Below are 21,917 nucleotides of genomic sequence, written 5' to 3'. Positions count from 1 at the left end.
AAGTTCCCAACATTGTGCAGTGCCACTATAATAATATGAGTTTAGTGTGTTGTATAGGTATTTTGAAGAGGCTGACCTTGCCTAAAAAGGTACTATGAGGGAGGATAATTCTTGTCAAATATGCAGATACCATGAGGTGTTAGTGAGAGAGAGAGAGAGAGAGAGAGAGTGTGAGATACCGGCCTTCCTTGGCAAAGCAGCACTTTTGATCATTCGTCTCCTCAACGGGTTAATGTATATTGGATCCCCTCAGAGCTAATAATTCATCAGTTATCTTTTATTTATTTATTTTTGTATCTGAGGAGTCATTCTTGGTGATGACAGCTACACACCCAGTTCAGATGCATAGTCTGAGTTCCATCATGTCCTTCATATGACCTAAGGAGCTGCGTCAAGTTATTCACTTCCATATGCAAAATGATCAAGTCATAAGTGCATCTGCAGTAAAGGAATAGAGGGCTCCAGTGACATTGCTCATCCTGGCAGTTGAGAAATGGCTTACCATCACTCTTTGCTCAGTCTGGTGAGTGGAGCATCTCTTAACTGTTTCTCTGTAAAAGTTCAATTATTCCTTTTTTGCATTTATGTACATTTCCAGTGTCTGTGTGTCACCTTTAATGCTTGAAGGTTATCCTTCATTTGCCGCCAGTTGTAGTTTATCTTTCCCTGAGATTTGTACACTGTGAATGAGAAGCTCTCTCTCTTGAGTTTTTGTTATGCAGATATCAGTTAAATTTGCTGGAAATGGCTTTTCTAGGTGGCCATTACCTCAGCCAGAAAGGATATCTGAGTTGGTGTTTGAGCTGAGTTTCTGTTGGGGATATATGTTTACCATTAATGAGTCTTGGTGAAGACCAGTTATTTAATGGGTGCTGTCCACTTGCAAAATGGGAAAAGCGGTTTGTGGACTGTCTCTTTCCCTTGAATACCATCCTCATGCCATCCATTGTAGGCTTGACTTTGGAATACTTACTCTGACATGCAGGGGAGAGTTGGGGCATATAGCAAAGGTCTCTAATGACTGCCTGTATGGTGGCCATATTGAAAGTTATTTCCTGGATGGAAAGGATCACAGTGATTGGCCAGATAGTAGGAAGGAGTACTGGCAGAGTAGAAAAAAAATACAGGAAGAATACCCCCACAGCTTTCACTTATTTTGATGTTCTTCGTGTTTCACTGTTGCAGTCATCACATTTGGGTTATCTGCCTGCCGGTAGCCCTCAGCCAGCCTGAATACCAGAGTCTTGGGATTTCTGCGTCGGATGCTGTCACTTCTTCCATGACGTCAGGTCATCAGGGGTATAAAACATGCAGCCAACGCCATTACATCAGTCTTTCTTGCCATGCGGTGCCCGAAGCAGAAGCAGTTCGCAAGTGCCGGTTGGCAGACTCCTGAAATTTTCGTTTTATAGTTTCAGACCTGAAGTCTTCTAAAAGATAAGTACCCCATTGGGGATCCTTTTTTCTTGCTCTAACCGATGTCAGAAAAAATTAATAGTCTTGCCTGTGGAAAGCAAATACCTCATAGAGATTTTCATTCTTACTACGTCACCTGTTTAGGCCCAGATCACGACGTCCCTCACTGTCAGTTTTGTGCCTTGATCAACGCTCAAACTATTCGTCATCGGGCTTTTTTTGTAGCTAAATACTTTCACTGTTGATCTTCGTACTCCTAAATGGCTTCGTTAAGCCTTCCTTCTACTGAAAGAACATAAAGATAAAGACAGAGAGAGACCACATAGGTCCAAAACTGCTGATGACGCTACAGTTAAGCTAGTCGCCGGTCCACCAGTACTCAGTGAGGCGCTTTTGCAGCCCCTGATACCCGCTTTATAGATTCGCAGGCCTCTACTGAGACCCATTCGGAGTCTGGTATGCCATGAGATGATTTTTCAACTATGGAACCTGCGGATGTCTCTACCTGGGATGGGTCCGGAGCCACTGTGCAGGCACCGGCTTCTGAGGGTGTATTCAGGCCTACCGATTTTCATATTAAACTGACGACTTTGTTTCAAGCCAAAAATACTGAATTTCTCAGCCCTAAAGTTTGTACTACGCCTAGGAAACCAATGACCAAAGCGCATTCTCAGGCCCACATGCCTCAAAAACAAATGATTAAAATGGCTGAAGATCTTATTACCTTAATTAGGGGAAGCCAGCCGTCTCCCTCTGAGACCTAGAACTGATTTTCCTTTCGATTCTTCTGATCAGGAATCTGATATCTCTGTTCCTTCTTACTGCCAGGACATACCCTTATCTACCTATGAGGATTCTGATGCAGAGGATTCCATTCCCTCTACCTCCCCTCCAGATGATTTTTCTTTTGGTGAAACCTTGCATACCCTTAAGGAGCATTTCCGCTGGGAAAGCCAGGACTATTCTCAGTCCAAAAAGAGACTCAGGGAATTTTTAAACCTGCCTCAACACAGGCCTCTAGCTATCCCTCCTATTCTGGAGATTGTAGATGATGTTTTCTTGGAATCCAGCTTTACCCTGGATACTTTGCTTCCAGCTCCCAGGAAACCTGACCGGTACTATAGAGTACCTGACACTCACAAATTCCTTTTCAAGAATCCTACTGTGGATCCAGATACCATTTCCCAAGAACCAAACCTCATTAAGGTTACTACTGCCAAAACTCCTACCCCTTCTGACAGGGATTCTAGGGCTTTAGACAGATTGAGTAAGGAGGTATACACCTCTGCTACTCTGGCCATTAGGGCTTTAAATTGCCAGTTTCATATTTTAAAGTATCAGCAGCATATTATGGGGCTAATTAAACATAAAATGATGTTGATTCCTGACTGTACAGAACACACAGATTTACAAGAGTTAATGCTTTCTGCCGACCAAGTTGGTAAGTGTACTTTGCAGTGTGGTTTTGATGCTTTAGAAGCATCTTGTAGGGCTGCTGTCACTGGGTCTGTACTTGGAAGGCATGCTTGGCTTAAGGAGCAAAGATGGAGGAAAAAGCTAAATCTATGCAAACTGTTAAAAGATTTCCTGCAAGTACAGCCTCCAAGATTTAGTAGGCATTGGCCCTCTAAGAATTGGTCCTTTCCTGCCTCTTCCAGGCCTTCTCAGTCCAAACCAGAACCAGCAGAACACAGGCTCCAGTCCCAAGCTACACACAGGGCTAAGCAGTGGGGGGGGGGGGCTCCCACTTACAAATCAGGGAGTGGTAAGACTCCCCCCTATGGTAAACTGTCTCAATGACTTAACTTTAAAACTTCCAAGCCCTTCTCAACTGACTGTTCTTTTAGGGGGAAAGATTGCTCTGCAGACAAAAAACTGGGAATTAATTACCCAGGACAAATGGGTTTTAAATATAGTTTCCCAAGGATACAGATTTCACTTCCACACATTACCAACCCCAAACAGTTGGCCAGATCTACCCCCAAATTAGTGGGCAGAGGCACAAAAGCAAGTACTCTCTCTCTCTCTCTCTTAAGCATAAGGGCTATTCAAACTGTACCAGAAGAGGAAAAGGGACAAGGTTTCTACTCAAGACTTTTCCTGGTACCCAGAAAAGACAGCTCATGGCATCCTATCCTGGACCTTTCTATCCTAAACACATTTTTGTTCCCAAAATTCAAGATGCTAACTCTTCACCAGTTGCTTCCTATGCTAGGCAAGGATGCCTGGTTGGCAACACTGGATTTAAAGGAAGCCTACCTGCACATCTCAATCAGGGAATCTTGCAGAAGATACCTATGCTTCAAAGCAGGCTACATGCACTATCAGGTCTCTGCACTGCCCTTTGGCTTTTCTACTGCACCCAGGGTATTCAAAAGTGCCTAGCTCCAGTCATTGCATTTTGCAGGCAAAGAAATACTCAAATATATCCATACCTGGACGGTTGTCTAATTCAGGCAGAAAGCCAGGACATACTTTTGAATCATCTGACATTTGTACAGAAGGTGCTTACTTGTCTGGGGTACACCATAAACAAAAACAAATCACATTTTGTACCATGTCAACAAATTATATTACTGGGAGCAAGCTTGAACATGACTTCCAGGATGACTTTCCTCATGCCAGAGAAACAAGTTCATTTGCCAGCTTACTTCAAACTAATGGCCACAAAACCCCTGCTATCTGCAAGGCAAATACTGCAAGCCTTGGGGTTCATGGCCTCCTGCATTCTCCTTATTCCATATGCAAGACAGCATATGAGGAAACTACAATGGTTTCTAAAAAGCCTATGGTGCCAACATTCTCAGGATCTAGAAACAATGGTGGGTATCATACGTTGCCTACAGTTAGAGTTCCTTTGTTGGGCAGAGGCCTGCCACCAAAACAAGGGACTACCATTCACTCTACCCCCTGCCACCCAAACCCTAACAACAGATGCATCAGACTATGCATGGGGGGCTCACCTGACAGGGAAGTGCATTCAGGACAAATGAAACCCAAGTGATATGCACCTGCATGCCAATCAAAAAGAAATGGTAGCTGTACAGAATGCTCTGACAGCCTTCAAGGACCACATTCTTCCAGGACAATAAATGGTAAGGAAGGACAACACCACTGTTATGTCTTACATAAACAAGCAGAGGGGAAGACCCATTCATTCCCCCTCTGCAGACTAGCCATGGCTCTGTGGAACACAGCCTTGAGCTACCAAGTGCATCTACAGGCTCAATCTACAGGCTCAATTTCTGCCAGGAAAGCTAAGTACACTGGCAGACAAACTAAGCAGAAATCTCATGGACCCACACGAGTGGAAACTGGAACCAAAGACTTTAATCATGTTGATAAACAAATGGGGGGAGCCCAGATATAGACCTGTTTGACTCCCCCCAGAACTACCAATTGGACAAATTTTGTACAAGGACTCCCCACAAACAAGCTTGGAAAGTGGATGCCCTGTCCATCAACTGGAAAAATCTATCATTTTATGCCTTTCCTCCTCCTCTGCCTCTCCTCTCCAAAGTACTACTAAAGATCAAACAGGACAAACCAAGGGCAATACTGATTGCACCAGACTGGCCACGCCAGCACTGGCACCCCCTCTTGCGCAGTGTGTCACTGCTGGCACCATGGCACCTACCTCAGACCCCTACCCTGCGGTCCAAGCAGGAGGGCCAGATTTTGCATCTTCAGCTTCAAACCCTGAACATGGAAGCCTGGCTAATCGCTTGCCCTCTCTGTTACCATCCCTCAGTAAATAGGTGTTGGATGTCATTTTGAAGGCAAGGAGGCCTCGTACTAGAAAATCTTGTACTGAAAATTGGAAAGGATTCTGTTCCTGGAACCAACCTCAAGGGATGGGCGCAGCAGTGCCCAATTGACCTCAGATTCTTCAGTATTTAACTGAGATGCTTCCCAAGGGCCTTTTTCTCCTCCATCAAAATTCATGTCTCAGCCATTTCACCTCACTACAACACTGAACCACCCCTCTTCTCTCATCCTTTGTTCAAGCAGTTCCTCAGAGGGGCCAAAAACTTAAGACCACCCAGGAGAGCCCCAACTCCATCCTGGGACCTTAACTTTATATTGGAAAAACTCACTCTACCTCCTTTTGAGCCAGCTGCAAGTGCAGAGTTAAAATTCCTTTCTTGGAAAACAGCCTTCCTTTTAGCAATCACTTCAGCAAGAAGGATATCTGAATTACAGGCCCTTATGGCAGTGGAGCCTTTCATCATCTTTCATGCGGGCATGGTGTCCCTCAGGACCAATCCCTTCTTCATGCCCAAGGTAATATCCAGTGTGGCTCTTAATCAATCCATTCATTTGCCAACCTTCTTTTCTAATCCACAGAACAAAGGGGAATGGATACTGCACTCCTTAGATGTGCACAGACAACTTAGATTTTTACTTGGACAGGACTAAACCTCAAAGAAAATCTGAACTGCTGGTGGCATTTGCTGTAGGGGCAGAGGGGAAGGCCATTTCAAAGCAAACCATTTCTAAATAGATAGGCCATTGCATTCATTTCTGCTATAAGCACCATGGCAAACTTATCCCACAGGGGATAAGACCACACTCAACCAGGGCTGCATCTACCTCTTCAGCCTTTCTCAGAGGTGTCCCTGCCAGGGACATCCTAGAAGCTGCTATGTGGAGTTTTGTACATACTTTCACCAAGCATTACCATTTGCCTATTTTCTCTAAATCCAGAGCTGGTTTTGCCACTGCAGTCTTGCAGGGCCATATAGCTGGTCCTAATGCTATCTAAATTCCTCCTCCCATCCTTAGCTTTGGGAGTCTACCCAAATGTGATGACTGCAACAGCGAAGAACATATAGTACAGATGTTCATCGTGCATACAGCTGCAGTCATAACAGATGGGTTCTTCTGCCGTCAGGCGGGTCCTCGGTCGGCCGAATTCCAAAGTCTAGGTCCGGCATCGGTTGTCGTCGCTTCTTCCCTGACGTCAGTGCGACTGGTGTATAAAGGAACCAGCCGACGCCATTTTCTTCAGTCTTTCTTGCCGTGCGGTGCTCGAAGCAGAAGCAGTACGCAAGTGCCGGTCGGCCAGCTCCTGAGATTACGAAAATTTGGAAACCGAAGTCTTCTTAAAAGCTAAGTACCCGTTAGAAACTTTTCTTGCCTCAGACCGATGTCAGACAAAGTTAATAATTGTATTTCTTGTGGGAAGCAAATACCGCATAAGGATTTCCATTCCCTCTGTATACCTTGTTTAGGCCCTGACCACGACGTCTCGGTCTGTCGCTTTTGTGCTACATTTAACGAACGCACTATTAAGCATTGGGCGGAGTTTGCCCAGCATTATTTTGGGAAAGCATTTAACTATACTATGTCGTCGGATACTCCGACTCCGGTTTTGTCTAAAAAACGCAAAGACAAGGACCGACACACGAGGTCCGCGGCCTCTACCGACACCACGCCAAAGCCGACTACACGTGGTCTGGTTCTCAGCGAGGCACCTACCACCCTGACCACCGACATTTCTTTGACAGTGCCTCCTGTACCCGAGGTCGCAGGCTACTCGGCCCACACCCCGACTACAGATACTGAAGCCACTTTTGGCGTTGAAACTCAGAATGTGGACAGGTCCACCTCCACTCTGGGTGTCTTCAGACCTTCCTCTTCTTTCTCCATCAAGGCTTTCACAAAGTCTAAAGCACCCATGCACTCTAAGAGACCAGCTACACAGGGCCCATCTCCAGGCCCCATGCCTAAGAAACAGATGCTTAAAATGGCTGAGGATTTAATTACTCTTATCAGAGGTTCTCGGCCCCCTCCGGACAAAAGGCCTAGAGTGGAGGAAGATTCCCCCTCCTCTGATCAGGGCTCCATTATTTCAGAGCACTCTGATGATCAGGAATTTTCTTACTCCCCTTTTGAAGACTCTGATGCGGAGGAGTCCATCCCTTCTGTATCCCCCCTGAGGATTACTCATTTGGGGAAACTTTACATACCTTAAGGGAACACTTCCACTGGGAAGGCCAGGATTATTCAGATTCCAAGAAAAGGCTCAGGGAATTTCTCTTGCTTCCTCAGCACAGGCCTCTGGCTATACCTCCTGTCTTGGACATCCTAGATGATGTTTACTCAGAGGCCTGCCTTAACCCGGACTCTCTACCTCCAGCTCCAGTTAAGCCTGACAGGTACTACAGGGTCCCTGACTCGCACCAAATTCTATACAAAAGCCATGCTGCTGACCCGGAAACCATCTCACAGGGCCCCAAGGGAGTTAAGGCCTCCATTGCTAAAAATCCATTGCCTTCCGAGAGAGATTCCAGATCCTTAGAAAGGTGGGGAAAAAGATATACACCTCGGCTACCTTATCCATGAGGGCCTTAAACTGTCAGTTTCATATGCTAAAATACCAACAGTTTTTGTTATCACAATTGAAAAGTAAAATGTCACAACCTGAACAACCAGACTTGAAGGAGTTGCAGGATTTGATGCATAGTGCAGAACAAGTGGGTAAGCATACCTTACAATGTGGTTTTGATGCTTTAGAGGCCTCATGTAGAGCTGCTGTTAAGGATCTGTCACATGTAGGCATGCCTGGCTCAAGGAACAAGCCTTGCCTGATCATGTCAAAGCTAAATTACTAGACGCCCCTCTTCAAAAGGATGTACTCTTTGGTGCTAATGCTGAGGAGGTATTAAGGAAAATGGAGGAAAAGGCTAAATCAATGCAAACTGTGAGAGAATTTCTACAGGTTCAACCCCCACGTTTTAGTAGAAATTGGCCTTCCAAAAACTGGTCCTTTCCTGCCACAGACAGACCCCAAAGAGGCAGATACAGGCGCCCGAGGGGCAGAGGACAATCCCAAGGATGGTTTAGAGGCAGACAATGGCAAGCTCCTACACAAAGAGGTGGTGAGGACAACTCGCAATCTTTCAGAAAGCAAACCCAATGACTTTCCCCTTTGCATGCCAACCAGGTCTCAAATGGCAGCCCACTTAGGAGGAAAGCTGGCATTATTTTCAAAAAATTGGCATATTGTCACAAAGGACAAATGGATCCTGGACATTATAAACAGAGGCTACAAATTCCATTTTCACACCCTTCCAAAAATGAGAGGCATGCCAAACCTGCCACACAATCAAAGGGCAGAGGCACAAAGGCAAATTACAGATCTCATAAATATGAAAGCTATTCAAGAGGTACCTACGTACGAACAAGGTCAAGGTTTTTATTCCAGGCTATTTCTGGTGCCAAGGAAGGGAAAAGATTGGAGACCTATTTTGGATCTATCCATCCTAAACACATTTCTACTCGTACCAAAATTCAAGATGCTCACTCTACAGCAATTTCTTCCCTTGCTGGGCAAGGAGTCTTTGCTGGTAACATTGGACCTCAAGGAGGCATACCTGCATGTCCCAATCAGACAAAATTGCAGAAGGTACCTCAGATTTCTTGCAGGTTCAACCCATTATCAGTTCTCTGCATTGCCCTTTGGCTTATCTACTGTGCCCAGAGTATTCACGAAATGCCTGGCATCAGTAATTGCCTACTGCAGACTTCAAGTGATACAAATATACCCCTATTTGGACGACTGCCTGATCCAAGCGGACAGCAAGCACAAGCACATTCTTCTGAAACATCTGGCTTGTGTAGTAATGTTATTGAACTCTTTGGGATACACAGTCAACAAAAAGAAATCAAGGCTAATACTCTCTCTGAAGATATTTTTCCTGGGTGCCAATTTGGACACAAACACCCAGATGGCCTACCTCATGCCAGAGAAGCAGGGGCAACTAATTCAATACTTCAGAACACTAGCAAATTGCACCAGGCTGACTGCAAGGAAAATCTTGCAGGCTCTGGGATTCATGGCATCTTGCATCTTACTAATCCTATGTGCAAAGCTGCATATGAGGAAACTACAATGGTACCTGAAAAACATATGGTCTCAACACAGCCACAGTTTGGAAACAATAATGCCACTAATTCCATGTCTGCAAAAGGAATTTCTGTGGTGGGCTCAAGCATGTCAAACACAGGTCTTCCATTCAGCAAGCCTCAAGCAAATCAAGTCATCACAACAGACGCCTCGGACTACGCCTGGGGGGCGCACATGACAGATCGTTGCATTCAGGGCAAATGGTCCCAAAAAGAAAAGCACCTTCACATCAATCAAAAAGAAATGCTAGCAGTAATAAATGCTATTATAGCCTTCAAGGACTTTCTACAACCAGGTCAACTATTGATAAGAACGGACAACACCACAGTTATGTGGTACATAAACAAGCAGGGAAGAACACATTCTTACCCCCTATGCAGACTGGCCATGTCACTTTGGAACATGGCCATGGACTTACAAATGGAACTACAAGCACAGTACTTGCCAGGCAAGGAAAACACGCTGGCAAACAACCTAAGCAGGAATATGACAGATCCACACGAATGGCAATTGCATCCAAAAGTTTTTACAGAAATAATCCAAGAATGGGGAAGGCCAGACATAGATCTCTTTGCCTCCCACAAAAATCATCAATTGACAAAATTCTGCTCAAGTATCTTCCATCCAAAGGCCTGGAGAGTGGACGCTCTCTCTTTCAGTTGGACATCAATGACAGTTTATGCCTTCCCACCTCTGCCTCTGCTGCCCAAAGTTCTATTGAAGACCAGAGCAGACAGACCAAAGATGATCCTCATTGCTCCGGACTGGCCAAGGCAACACTGGTACCCACTCCTGAGGAGCCTGACGCATTCCCCACCATGGACCCTGCCTCTAATACCTCTTCTTCTGACTCAGCACAGCTTCAAAACTCTGCACAGCCAGCTAAAAACACTCAATCTAGCCGCATGGAAGATTCCTTAGCATCACAGCAGGCCCTACTCTCCAAGGAGGTGCAGGATGTCATTTTGGAGGCCAGAAGGCCATCAACTAGAAAAGCTTACTCTGCAAAATGGAAATGTTTTTGTGTCTGGAATGAGAAAAAGGGCCAGGATCCTGGAAAACTGAATTTACCTCAAGTACTACAATATTTGGCTGAACTGCTAAGCAGTGGACTTTTTCTCCTCCATCAAAATCCATGCCTCAGCCATTTCTGCAGAATACAACACTGATCCACCTTTATTCTCTTACCCTGTCTTAAGACAGTTCCTCAGAGGGGCTAAGAATTTTGTGTATGTGGTTTTTAAACAGAATTTTTCTAACTTTTTAAATTTTGTGTATGTGGTTTTTAAACAGAATTTTTCTAACTTTAGCAATTAACCAAGGGCAAAACGTAACCATAGTAATTAATTGATTGCTGAGTGCTGAATTAACTTTGAGTGGTAGGATTGGTTGTTCTTGTAATGAATTAAAGTATTTAAGTGCTGTTGCTGTTTGAATTAACTGTCTGATGAAGCAATGGTTACCATTGTGAAAGCGCTCACCATTTTGTATTAAAAAAAGATTTTACTTTGTCGTGGTTCAGCTTCTTTTTTTCAGCTACCTTCCTACTGGGCACCTGTGTTTCAACATATCTTATGCTATGTGTATTTGCTTTTTGCTGTGGGTGTTCCACACCATATAATTGCTTCCTATTGTGGGGGCACCTGACATCTAGGACAAGAAAAACTGATGTAATGACGTCTGCTGCATGTTTTATGCCCCTGACGACCTGACATCATGGAAGAAGCGACAGCATCTGACGCAGAAATCCCAAGACTCTGGTATTCAGGCCGGCTGAGGGCTACTTGCTGGCCAATAACCCAAATATGATGACTGCAACAGTGAATACACTCGAACATCTACATTTATGGTAAGTACGCAACTACTTTCTCCGCCATTTCATTCATGAGAGCTGTTGTTGGAGCTATTGATGAATGGATTGGTTTAGACAAATTGTTTTGGGTGTATCCAAATAAAGTAATTTTGAGGCTGGAAACTTGAACTTTTCAGATATATTGGCCTATAGTTGGTACAGGAGTAACAGTTTACTGGTTATTTTTATTTTTGTTTTTCATGTGTTAAATTTGGAATTACTGGAATATGGACATTATGTAACTACATCTTGATGTGTTGGAAAAAGTGGTGCTGCCTTCCCAAAAAATTAGTCATTTGTTTTTTTTAAGAACCTGCTTAAATTGTCACTTAAGAATAGTAGTATAACCGATCTGACCTTTTTGCCATAGGACAGAGAGTAAACAAGAACCTGTGAAAACTGAGATGGGACCACCTCCTTCTCCAGCTTCTACCTGCAGTGATGCATCTTCTATAGCGAGCAGTGCATCATTGCCTTATAGTAAGTTGCAATTGTCTACACACATTATTCTGTGACTCGTATATAGATATATATATTTCTTGTCAGTGATTTATAAATGTACATTTTTACTAATATCTGTACAAGACAATAATATCTTTTTATGCAGGCTTCTGTTTTTTATCTGATTGGTGACAGGAAGTAACAGAAGGAAGCCTAGGAGGAAGAAAGTGAGTGTCTAATGACTTTAAATTTTTGTTGATGGAGCAGGACATTTGGGAGAAGTTTCATCATTCCCTTTTTGGTAAAATCCCCAATTCATACTTTCCAACCACACCCCCCTGTACCACCCAGGCAAAGAGAAGTTCACAGACAATTGCACTTCTGCCTGGATCTGTCTGGATTGCACAAAGGATCATAGGAAAGATGAGCATCTTTTTTTCAGATGTTCTTCGTGTTTCACTGTTGCAGTCATTACATTTGGGTAATCTGCTGGAAGGTTGCCCTCAGTCGGCCTGATTAACAAAGTCTTGTGTCCTGCGTCGGTTGCTGTCCCTTCTTCCATGACGTCAGGTCATCAGGGGTATAAAGCATGCAGCCGATGCCATTACATCAGTCTTGCTTGCCGCACAGTGCCCGAAGCAGAAGCAGTGTGCAAGTGCCGATCAGCCGGCTCCTGAAATTTTCGTTTTCGAGTTTCGGATTCGAAGTCTTAAACTGAAAAGCTAAGTACCCTGTTGGGGAAACGTTTTCTTGCTCCTTTCCGATGTCAGTAAAAGTTAATAATTGCATTACTTGTGGGAAGCAATTACCTCATAAAGATTTTCATTTGTACTGTATTCCTTGCCTAGGCCCTGACCACAACATACCTTGCTGTTAGTTTTGTGCTTTATTTAATCAACGCACTATCAAACGTCTGTACATTTTTGCTTCTAAATATTTTGGCTCACGCTTTATCCAGAAATGCCATTGGTTAGCAATCAGACTACCGGAATACCTAAAAAATGCAAAGAAAGACAGGCCGTAAGCCAGTCGCCAGTTCGCTGGTACTCAGTGAGGTGATTTCGCAGCCCCTGATACCCGCTACTTCTGATTCGCAGGCCTCTACTGAGACCCATTCGGAGTCTGGTATGCTGCGAGATGCTTCAATTATGGAACCTGCGGATGTCTGTACCTTGAATGGGTCTAGAGCCGCTGTACAGGCACCGGCTTCTGAGGGTATTTTCAAACCTACAGATTTGTATATTAGACCGACGCCATCTTCAAAACTAAGGCCAAAATCCAGACCTATGCCTAAAAAAACAATGCCTGGGCCGCATGTGCAGGCCCCATGCCTAAAAAAATTATCAAAATGGCTGAAGATTTAACTACTCTGATACTCTTCTAAGAGGCCTAGGCAAGACATTGATTATAAATCTTCTGAACAGGATTCTTTCTTCTGACTCTTCTAATTTAGACACCTATACCTACTTATGAGGACTCTGATGCAGAAGATTCCATTCCTTCTGCTTCTCCCCCTGAGGATTTTTCTTTTGTGGAAACTTTACATACCTTAAGGGAATCTTGCAGAAGATACCTCCACTTCACAGCAGGCTACTTGCATTACCAGTTCTCTGCACTGCCCTTTGTCTTATCTACTGCGCCCAGGGTCTTCCCAAATTGCCTGGCTCCAGTAATTGCATTTTGCAGGCAAAGGAACATTCACATATATCCATACCTGGACGATTGTCTAATTCAGGCAGAAAACAAGGACATTCTTCTAAACCATCTGGCATTTGTAAAAAGGGTTCTAACTTGTCTAGGGTACACTATAAACGAAAAGAAATCACAACTGGTACCCTCTCAAAAAAATTACATGCCTGGGTGCAAGCTTGAATACAACTGCCCAGATGGCTTTCCTTACGCCAGAGAAGCAAATTCATTTGGTTCCTTACTTCAAACAGATGGCCACAAAAACCCTACTTTCTGCAAGGCAAATACTGCAAGCCTTGGGGTTCATGGCCTTCTGCAGTCTTCTAATTCCATATGCAAGACTGCATATGATGAAACTTCAGTGGTACTTAAAAAGCCTATGGAGTCAGCATTGTCACAGCCTGGCAGCAATGATTCCTATCATTCCTTGCCTGCAACTAGAGTTCCTATGGTGGGCAGAGGCCTGCCACCAAAACAAGGGACTGTCATTCACACCACCCCATGCCACCCAAACCCTAACTACAGACGCATCAGACTATGCTTGGGGGGCACATCTGGCAGGGAAGTGCATTCGGGGCAAATGGAGCCCAAATCAAATGCACCTTCATATCAATCAAAAAGAAGTGTTAACCGTGCAGAATGCACTTGACAGCCTTCAAAGACTAAACACAAGGAGATGTAAGCGAACAAGGCTTGACCAAAAAAAACTCAAGGTTCGCTTAAAAGTTCCAAATGAGAGAAGGAGACCAATAGCAAGTAGAAAATACAAGTGTTTAATCCAGTAACGCCTTGTACACTCAAAGTGCGTTTTCGAACACCTTCTTCAGAAAGTCAAACAACTTAATCAATTAAAATACATCCTTATATATGTTTTAACTAAAAATGTTAATTGTATGATTGAACAATTAATACGTCATTGTGTGAATAATGTTATAGTATCCAAAATGTTTAAAACCATTTTATATAATGACTAGTTAATTAAAAACAATATTTGAACATGTTAAAAAATATATATTCATTAATAAGAACTTATTTTATTCAAAATTTTAACCTAAAACTCAAGCTACAAATGAATTTGTGTTGGTGAGTGTTTATAATGGGTAAAATATTTAATACAGCACGTTACTGCCATCTATTGGAATCAAAATGTATATACAAGAAATTACAATTTAGCAGCCCTCAACTTTAACACTGGAACCAGTGAAAGCATGTCATTCAAACCTAGTTCCCTGGTTGTTTCCAGAATTATTTGCCAGAATAATTCCCTGTACTCTAATTTAGTTTCCCACGTGCCACCCCTGATTTCTTTTGGAACAACCTCTAATACAAAAAAATGAAAAAAGTATTCTTTACAAACTTGGGAATGACGGAGCAAGGCATTATTTACATTTTGCCTTTTTATCTCGTAATAGTGTTCATATATTCTGGATTTTAACTTCCTCTCTGTTTTCCCAACATAAAAAGAGTTACAGGAGCGGCATGTGGCTAGGTAAACTACTCCCTGGGTATTGCAATTTGAAAAATTATCACTGGAAATACATCTATTCCTACTCGGAATTATAATGCTAAAACTGTTTTGAATATATTGACATTGAGAACAAAAGCCACATTTAAATGTACCCAATCTCCGGGATGCGTTGTTGGCTTTAATGTTTCCCCCAAATTCAAACAAATTTTTAAAATTCAAATCCTTTCTGTATATAAATTTCAAGGTTTTTTTACGTATATGTTCCAGGTCAGAAATTTGCTTAAATCTGTCCCATTCCTTGCTGATCACTTGTTTAAGCAATGCAGAGTCACCAGTATAGTCCATAACATAAGCCTGCGTAAAATCATTGACCTCATTAACAACACCACCCCTATTACTGTTGGTGGAAAATTCTGGCACATCCTGACCTAAAATTGGGGCAACTCTCTGCTTCCTACCCTCCAGGACAATTAGGTACATTTCATCTATAATATATTCCGGATAACCCCTTTCTTTAAACATATTTAAAGGGTTTTACAAAGGGTTTTAAATACATTCCTTTGAAAAAGGCTAGTATCCCTAGGGCAATTGTAGATTTAAAATTGTTTCTAAGAAAACAGAATTTGGGACTTTTGTTTCATGATTCTAGTCCCAATATTCACACACCCTCCCTACTTAGGAAAAAAAGTGTTTATAACCCTCCACTCCACCCACAGTTAAAAAACTTAGAGAAAGTGATGGAATGTGAAATTAGAAAAACTATCAACACACATAAGGTTTTTTCTAACCTTTCCAGGAATGAGAGCAACTTATTGTATTCCTTGAAGAACAACAAGAACATTAGAATTATGCAACCAGATAAAGGGGGAGGTACTGTTTTAATGGATGCCATAAGTTATGAATCAAAGATGAAGGAAACCTTACAGGATACTTCGAAGTATTCTAAAGCTTCAATTAATGAAGTCAATATTTCCAAAGCTAAGATAAATCTAATACTTAACGACTTATTGTTAGAAAATTCTATTGATGTGGATACATATAATTTCTTGATAAATAAAAATCCTAGGGTGCCCTCCGTATTTGGTATTCCGAAAGTTCACAAGGATTCCAAAGACCCCCCATTACGTCTTATTGTCTCATCTGAAGGTTCTATTACTACTTCCCTAGCCAAATATGTTGTCGTAAAACTAAAAAGATTATGTAACAAGGGTGTCAGTGTTAATGGATTCTTGGGATTTCCTCAGACAAGTGAAGACTAATCTTTTTTCTAATGATATTATTTTTATTACTCTGGATATTATTGATTTATTTGGATCAATACCACATGATATTGGCCTTTTGTGGCTTGAAGAAAGTATGAGGGAAAATGGTAATTTTTCGACAGATGAATTCAGAATTTGCCTATTACTCATGGAAGTTATTCTCAAAAATAATTATATGTATTTTTTCAAGGTGAATTTTACAAGCAAGAAAAGGGGGTGGCCATGGGGGCCAAATGTTCACCTACATATGCAAATATTATACTTTCGTGGTGGGAAAAAGTTTTTATTAATCATAGTGATTTTAAACACTGTTGGGTCCTTTACAAACGGTTCTTGGACGATATTGTCATTTTTTGGACCGATACAGAGGAAAGGTTCTTTGAATTTTTGACATATATCAAAGGTACCACTGAATTTCTAGATTTTACATTTAATTTAAATAGAGATGAGTGTATTTACCTGGATGTTTCCCTGATTAAGGACAATGGCCATTTCTCTTCTAAAATATATAGGAAGCCTACCTTCTCAAATTCCTACCTTCATTTTACTAGTGGGCATCCTTTTGCTCAGAAGAAAAACATACTTAAGGGGCAATTAATTAGGACTAGTCGGATGACTTCTGATGATTTGGAGTTTTATAAGGATAGCCAATATGTAATGAATATGTTTAAAGAAAGGGGTTATCCGGAATATATTATAGATGAAATGTACCTAATTGTCCTGGAGGGTAGGAAGCAGAGATTTTCCCCAATTTTAGGTCAGGATGTGCCAGAATTTTCCACCAACAGTAATAGGGGTGGTGTTGTTAATGAGGTCAATGATTTTACGCAGGCTTATGTTATGGATTATACTGGTGACTCTGCATTGCTTAAACAAGTGATCAGCAAGGAATGGGACAGATTTAAGCAAATTTCTGACCTGGAACATATACGTAAAAAAACCTTGAAATTTATATACAGAAAGGATTTTAATTTTAAAAATTTGTTTGAATTTGGGGGAAACATTAAAGCCAACAACGTATCCCGGAGATTGGGTGCATTTAAATGTGGCTCTTGTTCTCAATGTCAGTATATTCAAAACAGTTTTAGCATTATAATTCCGAGTAGGAATAGATGTATTTCCAGTGATAATTTTTCAAATTGCAATACCCAGGGAGTAGTTTACCTAGCCACATGCCGCTCCTGTAACTCTTTTTAGGTTGGGAAAACAGAGAGGAAGTTAAAATCCAGAATATATGAACACTATTACGAGATAAAAAGGCAAAATGTAAATAATGCCTTGTTCCGTCATTCCCAAGTTTGTAAAGAATACTTTTTTTATTTTTTTGTATTAGAGGTTGTTCCAAAAGAAATCCGGGGTGGCATGTGGGAAACTAAATTAGAGTACAGGGAATTATTCTGGCAAATAATTCTGGAAACAACCAGGAAACCAGGTTTGAATGACATGCTTTCACTGGTTCCAGTGTTAAAGTTGAGGGCTGCTAAATTGTAATTTCTTGTATATACATTTTGATTCCAATAGATGGCAGTAATGTGTTATATTAAATATTTTACCCATTATAAACACTCACCAACACAAATTCATATATAGCTTGAATTTTAGGTTAAAATTTTGAATAAAATAAGTTCTTATTAATGAATATATATTTTTTAACATGTTCAAATATTGTTTTTAATTAACTAGTCATTATATAAAATGGTTTTAAACATTTTGGATATTATAACATTATTCACACAATGACGTATTAATTGTTCAATCATACAATTAACATTTTTAGTTAAAACATATATAAGGATGTATTTTAATTGATTAAGTTGTTTGACTTTCTGAAGAAGGTGTTCGAAAACGCACTTTGAGTGTACAAGGCGTTACTGGATTAAACTTTTGTATTTTCTACTTGCTATTGGTCTCCTTCTCTCATTTGGAACTTTTAAGCGAACCTTGAGTTTTTTTTGGTCAAGCTTTGTTCGCTTACATCTCCTTGTGTTTGGTTTTGGTTCAGTTACGAGATGGCCGAGGTTTCAGGAGTGGAGACCAGCAATGATTCAATCTACAACGAAAAGGGCGAGCTTAGGAAAGTAATTGGCCAACTTTCCCAGCTAGTGGAACTTTTGACACCAGCGTGTGTTTCCATTGTCTCCCTAGTAGCAGGTCGAGCATTACCAGCAGTGAGCAACCGCTCACAACCGGGGCAGTTACTTCCTGGTTCTACACAATGGATTAATGACGTGGAAGCCGGTCCGTCAACTTCACAACAACGAGCATTACCAGCAGTGAGCAACCGCTCACAACCGGGGCAGTTACTTCCTGGTTCTATACAACGGATTAATGACGCTGAAGCCGGTCCGTCAACTTCCCAACAACAGGACATTGATTTCAGCGATTTTCCGCAACTATTGCATTCTAATTCTGAGGACAAGGGAGAAAGACAAATTGGAATGCCTGGGGCTCCCAAGGAACAACGCATGCAACGCGAACAGCGTATACCACGAGTACAAGGTGACTTTTCAAATCAGTCCAAAGTTATTGACCTTAACAGTTTTTTGGATAAACAATTTACTTTAAATCCTGTGGCCCCTGATTCTTACAACGCTGAATCAGGTGTTAAAACTTATAGAGAAAATCTTGATACACTGTATTTTTATTTAGATAAATACAAAAGATTGGGTTGTGATACTGCTTTTTTACAAGAATGTTTAGACAAGGGTATAGTACCAAAGGGATTATGTGTTTGTAAATATCCCAATAGAGTTGAATTAGGTTCTGTTTTTCACAAGGAATGGATAGAAATTTTCAATAGATGTGGTTTGGATATGGTTAAAGCCATTATAGCAGAAAATGACAGAATTAGGGCATCCCCTGTTTCTAAAATGAATTCAATCAATGTCAACATTATTAATGATTTGATGTTTACTATGGAATCTGAGAAAAATTTTTATTATAATATTTTTTCACATATTGAAAAGGACTGTATGAATAATATGAAAAGGAAAGCTAATAAACTGGAGAGAGACATAAAGGAATATAGATTAGGGATTGCATACCCCAAACCCAGACCATTTAAAGCTTACAGAGATGAGTTTGTTGGACAAGATAATGATAACCTCGATATAGGCCAGGATATGGAAACAGTGATAGAAAATGACAATGAGGAAGGTTTTCTTGGTGACATCCCTTTAGAACAAATTCCCCCTCTTCGCAGATCCAACCGGATTCGCAACCGGAGTCCTGTTCAGTACAATTACCCTCACAACTATTACAGAAGGAATTACAGGAGATAAACCTGACAGATACTCAAATAAAACAGTGTGGTAACATCTTCGAATTTAACCAATACAAAATCTTTAACTATAGTTCGTTGGACATTTCCCAAGATACTTTCAGCTTTTTACAAAGGGTTTTAAATACATTCCTTTGAGGAAGGCTAGTATCCCTAGGGCAATTGTAGATTTAAAATTGTTTCTAAGAAAACAGAATTTGGGACTTTTGTTTCATGATTCTAGTCCCAATATTCACACACCCTCCCTACTTAGGAAAAAAAGTGTTTATAACCCTCCACTCCACCCACAGTTAAAAAACTTAGAGAAAGTGATGGAATGTGAAATTAGAAAAACTATCAACACACATAAGGTTTTTTCTAACCTTTCCAGGAATGAGAGCAACTTATTGTATTCCTTGAAGAACAACAAGAACATTAGAATTATGCAACCAGATAAAGGGGGAGGTACTGTTTTAATGGATGCCATAACTTATGAGTCAAAGATGAAGGAAACCTTACAGGATACTTCAAAGTATTCTAAAGCTTCAATTAATGAAGTCAATATTTCCAAAGCTAAGATAAATCTAATACTTAACGACTTATTGTTAGAAAATTCTATTGATGTGGATACATATAATTTCTTGATAAATAAAAATCCTAGGGTGCCCTCCATATTTGGTATTCTGAAAGTTCACAAGGATTCCAAAGACCCCCCATTACGTCTTATTGTCTCATCTGAAGGTTCTATTACTACTTCCCTAGCCAAATATGTTGACGTAAAACTAAAAAGATTATGTAACAAGGGTGTCAGTGTTAATGGATTCTTGGGATTTCCTCAGACAAGTGAAGACTAATCTTTTTTCTAATGATATTATTTTTATTACTCTGGATATTATTGATTTATTTGGATCAATACCACATGATATTGGCCTTTTGTGGCTTGAAGAAAGTGTGAGGGAAAATGGTAATTTTTCGACAGATGAATTCAGAATTTGCCTATTACTCATGGAAGTTATTCTCAAAAATAATTATATGTATTTTCAAGGAGAATTTTACAAGCAAGAAAAGGGGGTGGCCATGGGGGCCAAATGTTCACCTACATATGCAAATATTATACTTTCGTGGTGGGAAAAAGTTTTTATTAATCATAGTGATTTTAAACACTGTTGGGTCCTTTAGAAACGGTTCTTGGACGATATTGTCATTTTTTGGACCGATACAGAGGAAAGGTTCTTTGAATTTTTGACATATATCAAAGGTACCACTGAATTTCTAGATTTTATATTTAATTTAAATAGAGATGAGTGTATTTACCTGGATGTTTCCCTGATTAAGGACAATGGCCATTTCTCTTCTAAAATATATAGGAAGCCTACCTTTTCAAATTCCTACCTTCATTTTACTAGTGGGCATCCTTTTGCTCAGAAGAAAAACATACTTAAGGGGCAATTAATTAGGACTAGTCGGATGACTTCTGATGATTTGGAGTTTTATAAGGATAGCCAATATGTAATGAATATGTTTAAAGAAAGGGGTTATCCGGAATATATTATAGATGAAATGTACTTAATTGTCCTGGAGGGTAGGAAACAGAGATTTGCCCCAAGTTTAGGTCAGGATGTGCCAGAATTTTCCACCAACAGTAATAGGGGTGGTGTTGTTAATGAGGTCAATGATTTTACGCAGGCTTATGTTATGGACTATACTGGTGACTCTGCATTGCTTAAACAAGTGATCAGCAAGGAATGGGACAGATTTAAGCAAATTTCTGACCTGGAACATATACGTAAAAAAACCTTGAAATTTATATACAGAAAGGATTTGAATTTTAAAAATTTGTTTGAATTTGGGGGAAACATTAAAGCCAACAACGTATCCCGGAGATTGGGTACATTTAAATGTGGCTCTTGTTCTCAATGTCAATATATTCAAAACAGTTTTAGCATTATAATTCCGAGTAGGAATAGATGTATTTCCAGTGATAATTGTTCAAATTGCAATACCCAGGGAGTAGTTTACCTAGCCACATGCCGCTCCTGTAACTCTTTTTATGTTGGGAAAACAGAGAGGAAGTTAAAATCCAGAATATATGAACACTATTACGAGATAAAAAGGCAAAATGTAAATAATGCCTTGTTCCGTCATTCCCAAGTTTGTAAAGAATACTTTTTTATTATTTTGTATTAGAGGTTGTTCCAAAAGAAATCAGGGGTGGCATGTGGGAAACTAAATTAGAGTACAGGGAATTATTCTGGCAAATAATTCTGGAAACAACCAGGGAACCAGGTTTGAATGACATGCTTTCACTGGTTCCAGTGTTAAAGTTGAGGGCTGCTAAATTGTAATTTCTTGTATATACATTTTGATTCCAATAGATGGCAGTAATGTGTTGTATTAAATATTTTACCCATTATAAACACTCACCAACACAAATTCATTTGTAGCTTGAGTTTTAGGTTAAAATTTTGAATAAAATAAGTTCTTGTTAATGAATATATATTTTTTAACATGTTCAAATATTGATGTTATGTGATCCTATCTCGCCTACATTCTGACTGATGGGTTCGGAGCCGATCCCTCGGCTCCGACTCGGCACGCTTATGCCAAAGAGCGAAGTC

The 21,917-nt window shown here is 40.7% G+C and overlaps 1 protein-coding gene across 1 annotated transcript in view; it reads left to right on the top strand.

Annotated features, from left to right (window-relative positions):
* UBR5 (ubiquitin protein ligase E3 component n-recognin 5) overlaps positions 1-21,917 on the top strand; it is a 3,965,620-nt gene that overhangs the window by 1,023,309 nt on the left and 2,920,394 nt on the right. Inside the window, exon 17 of the mRNA XM_044065648.1 lies at positions 11,551-11,660. Coding sequence (XP_043921583.1) covers positions 11,551-11,660 — 110 coding nt within the window. The remainder of the gene's footprint in view (positions 1-11,550; positions 11,661-21,917) is intronic.

This window comes from Protopterus annectens, chromosome 3.part0 (genome assembly GCF_019279795.1).
Source record: "Protopterus annectens isolate FY-2018-M chromosome 3.part0, PAN1.0, whole genome shotgun sequence".
Taxonomy (NCBI): domain Eukaryota; kingdom Metazoa; phylum Chordata; order Ceratodontiformes; family Protopteridae; genus Protopterus; species Protopterus annectens.
Note: the sequence above shows the minus strand (reverse complement) of the source record. Positions and strands in the feature narration are given on the sequence as shown.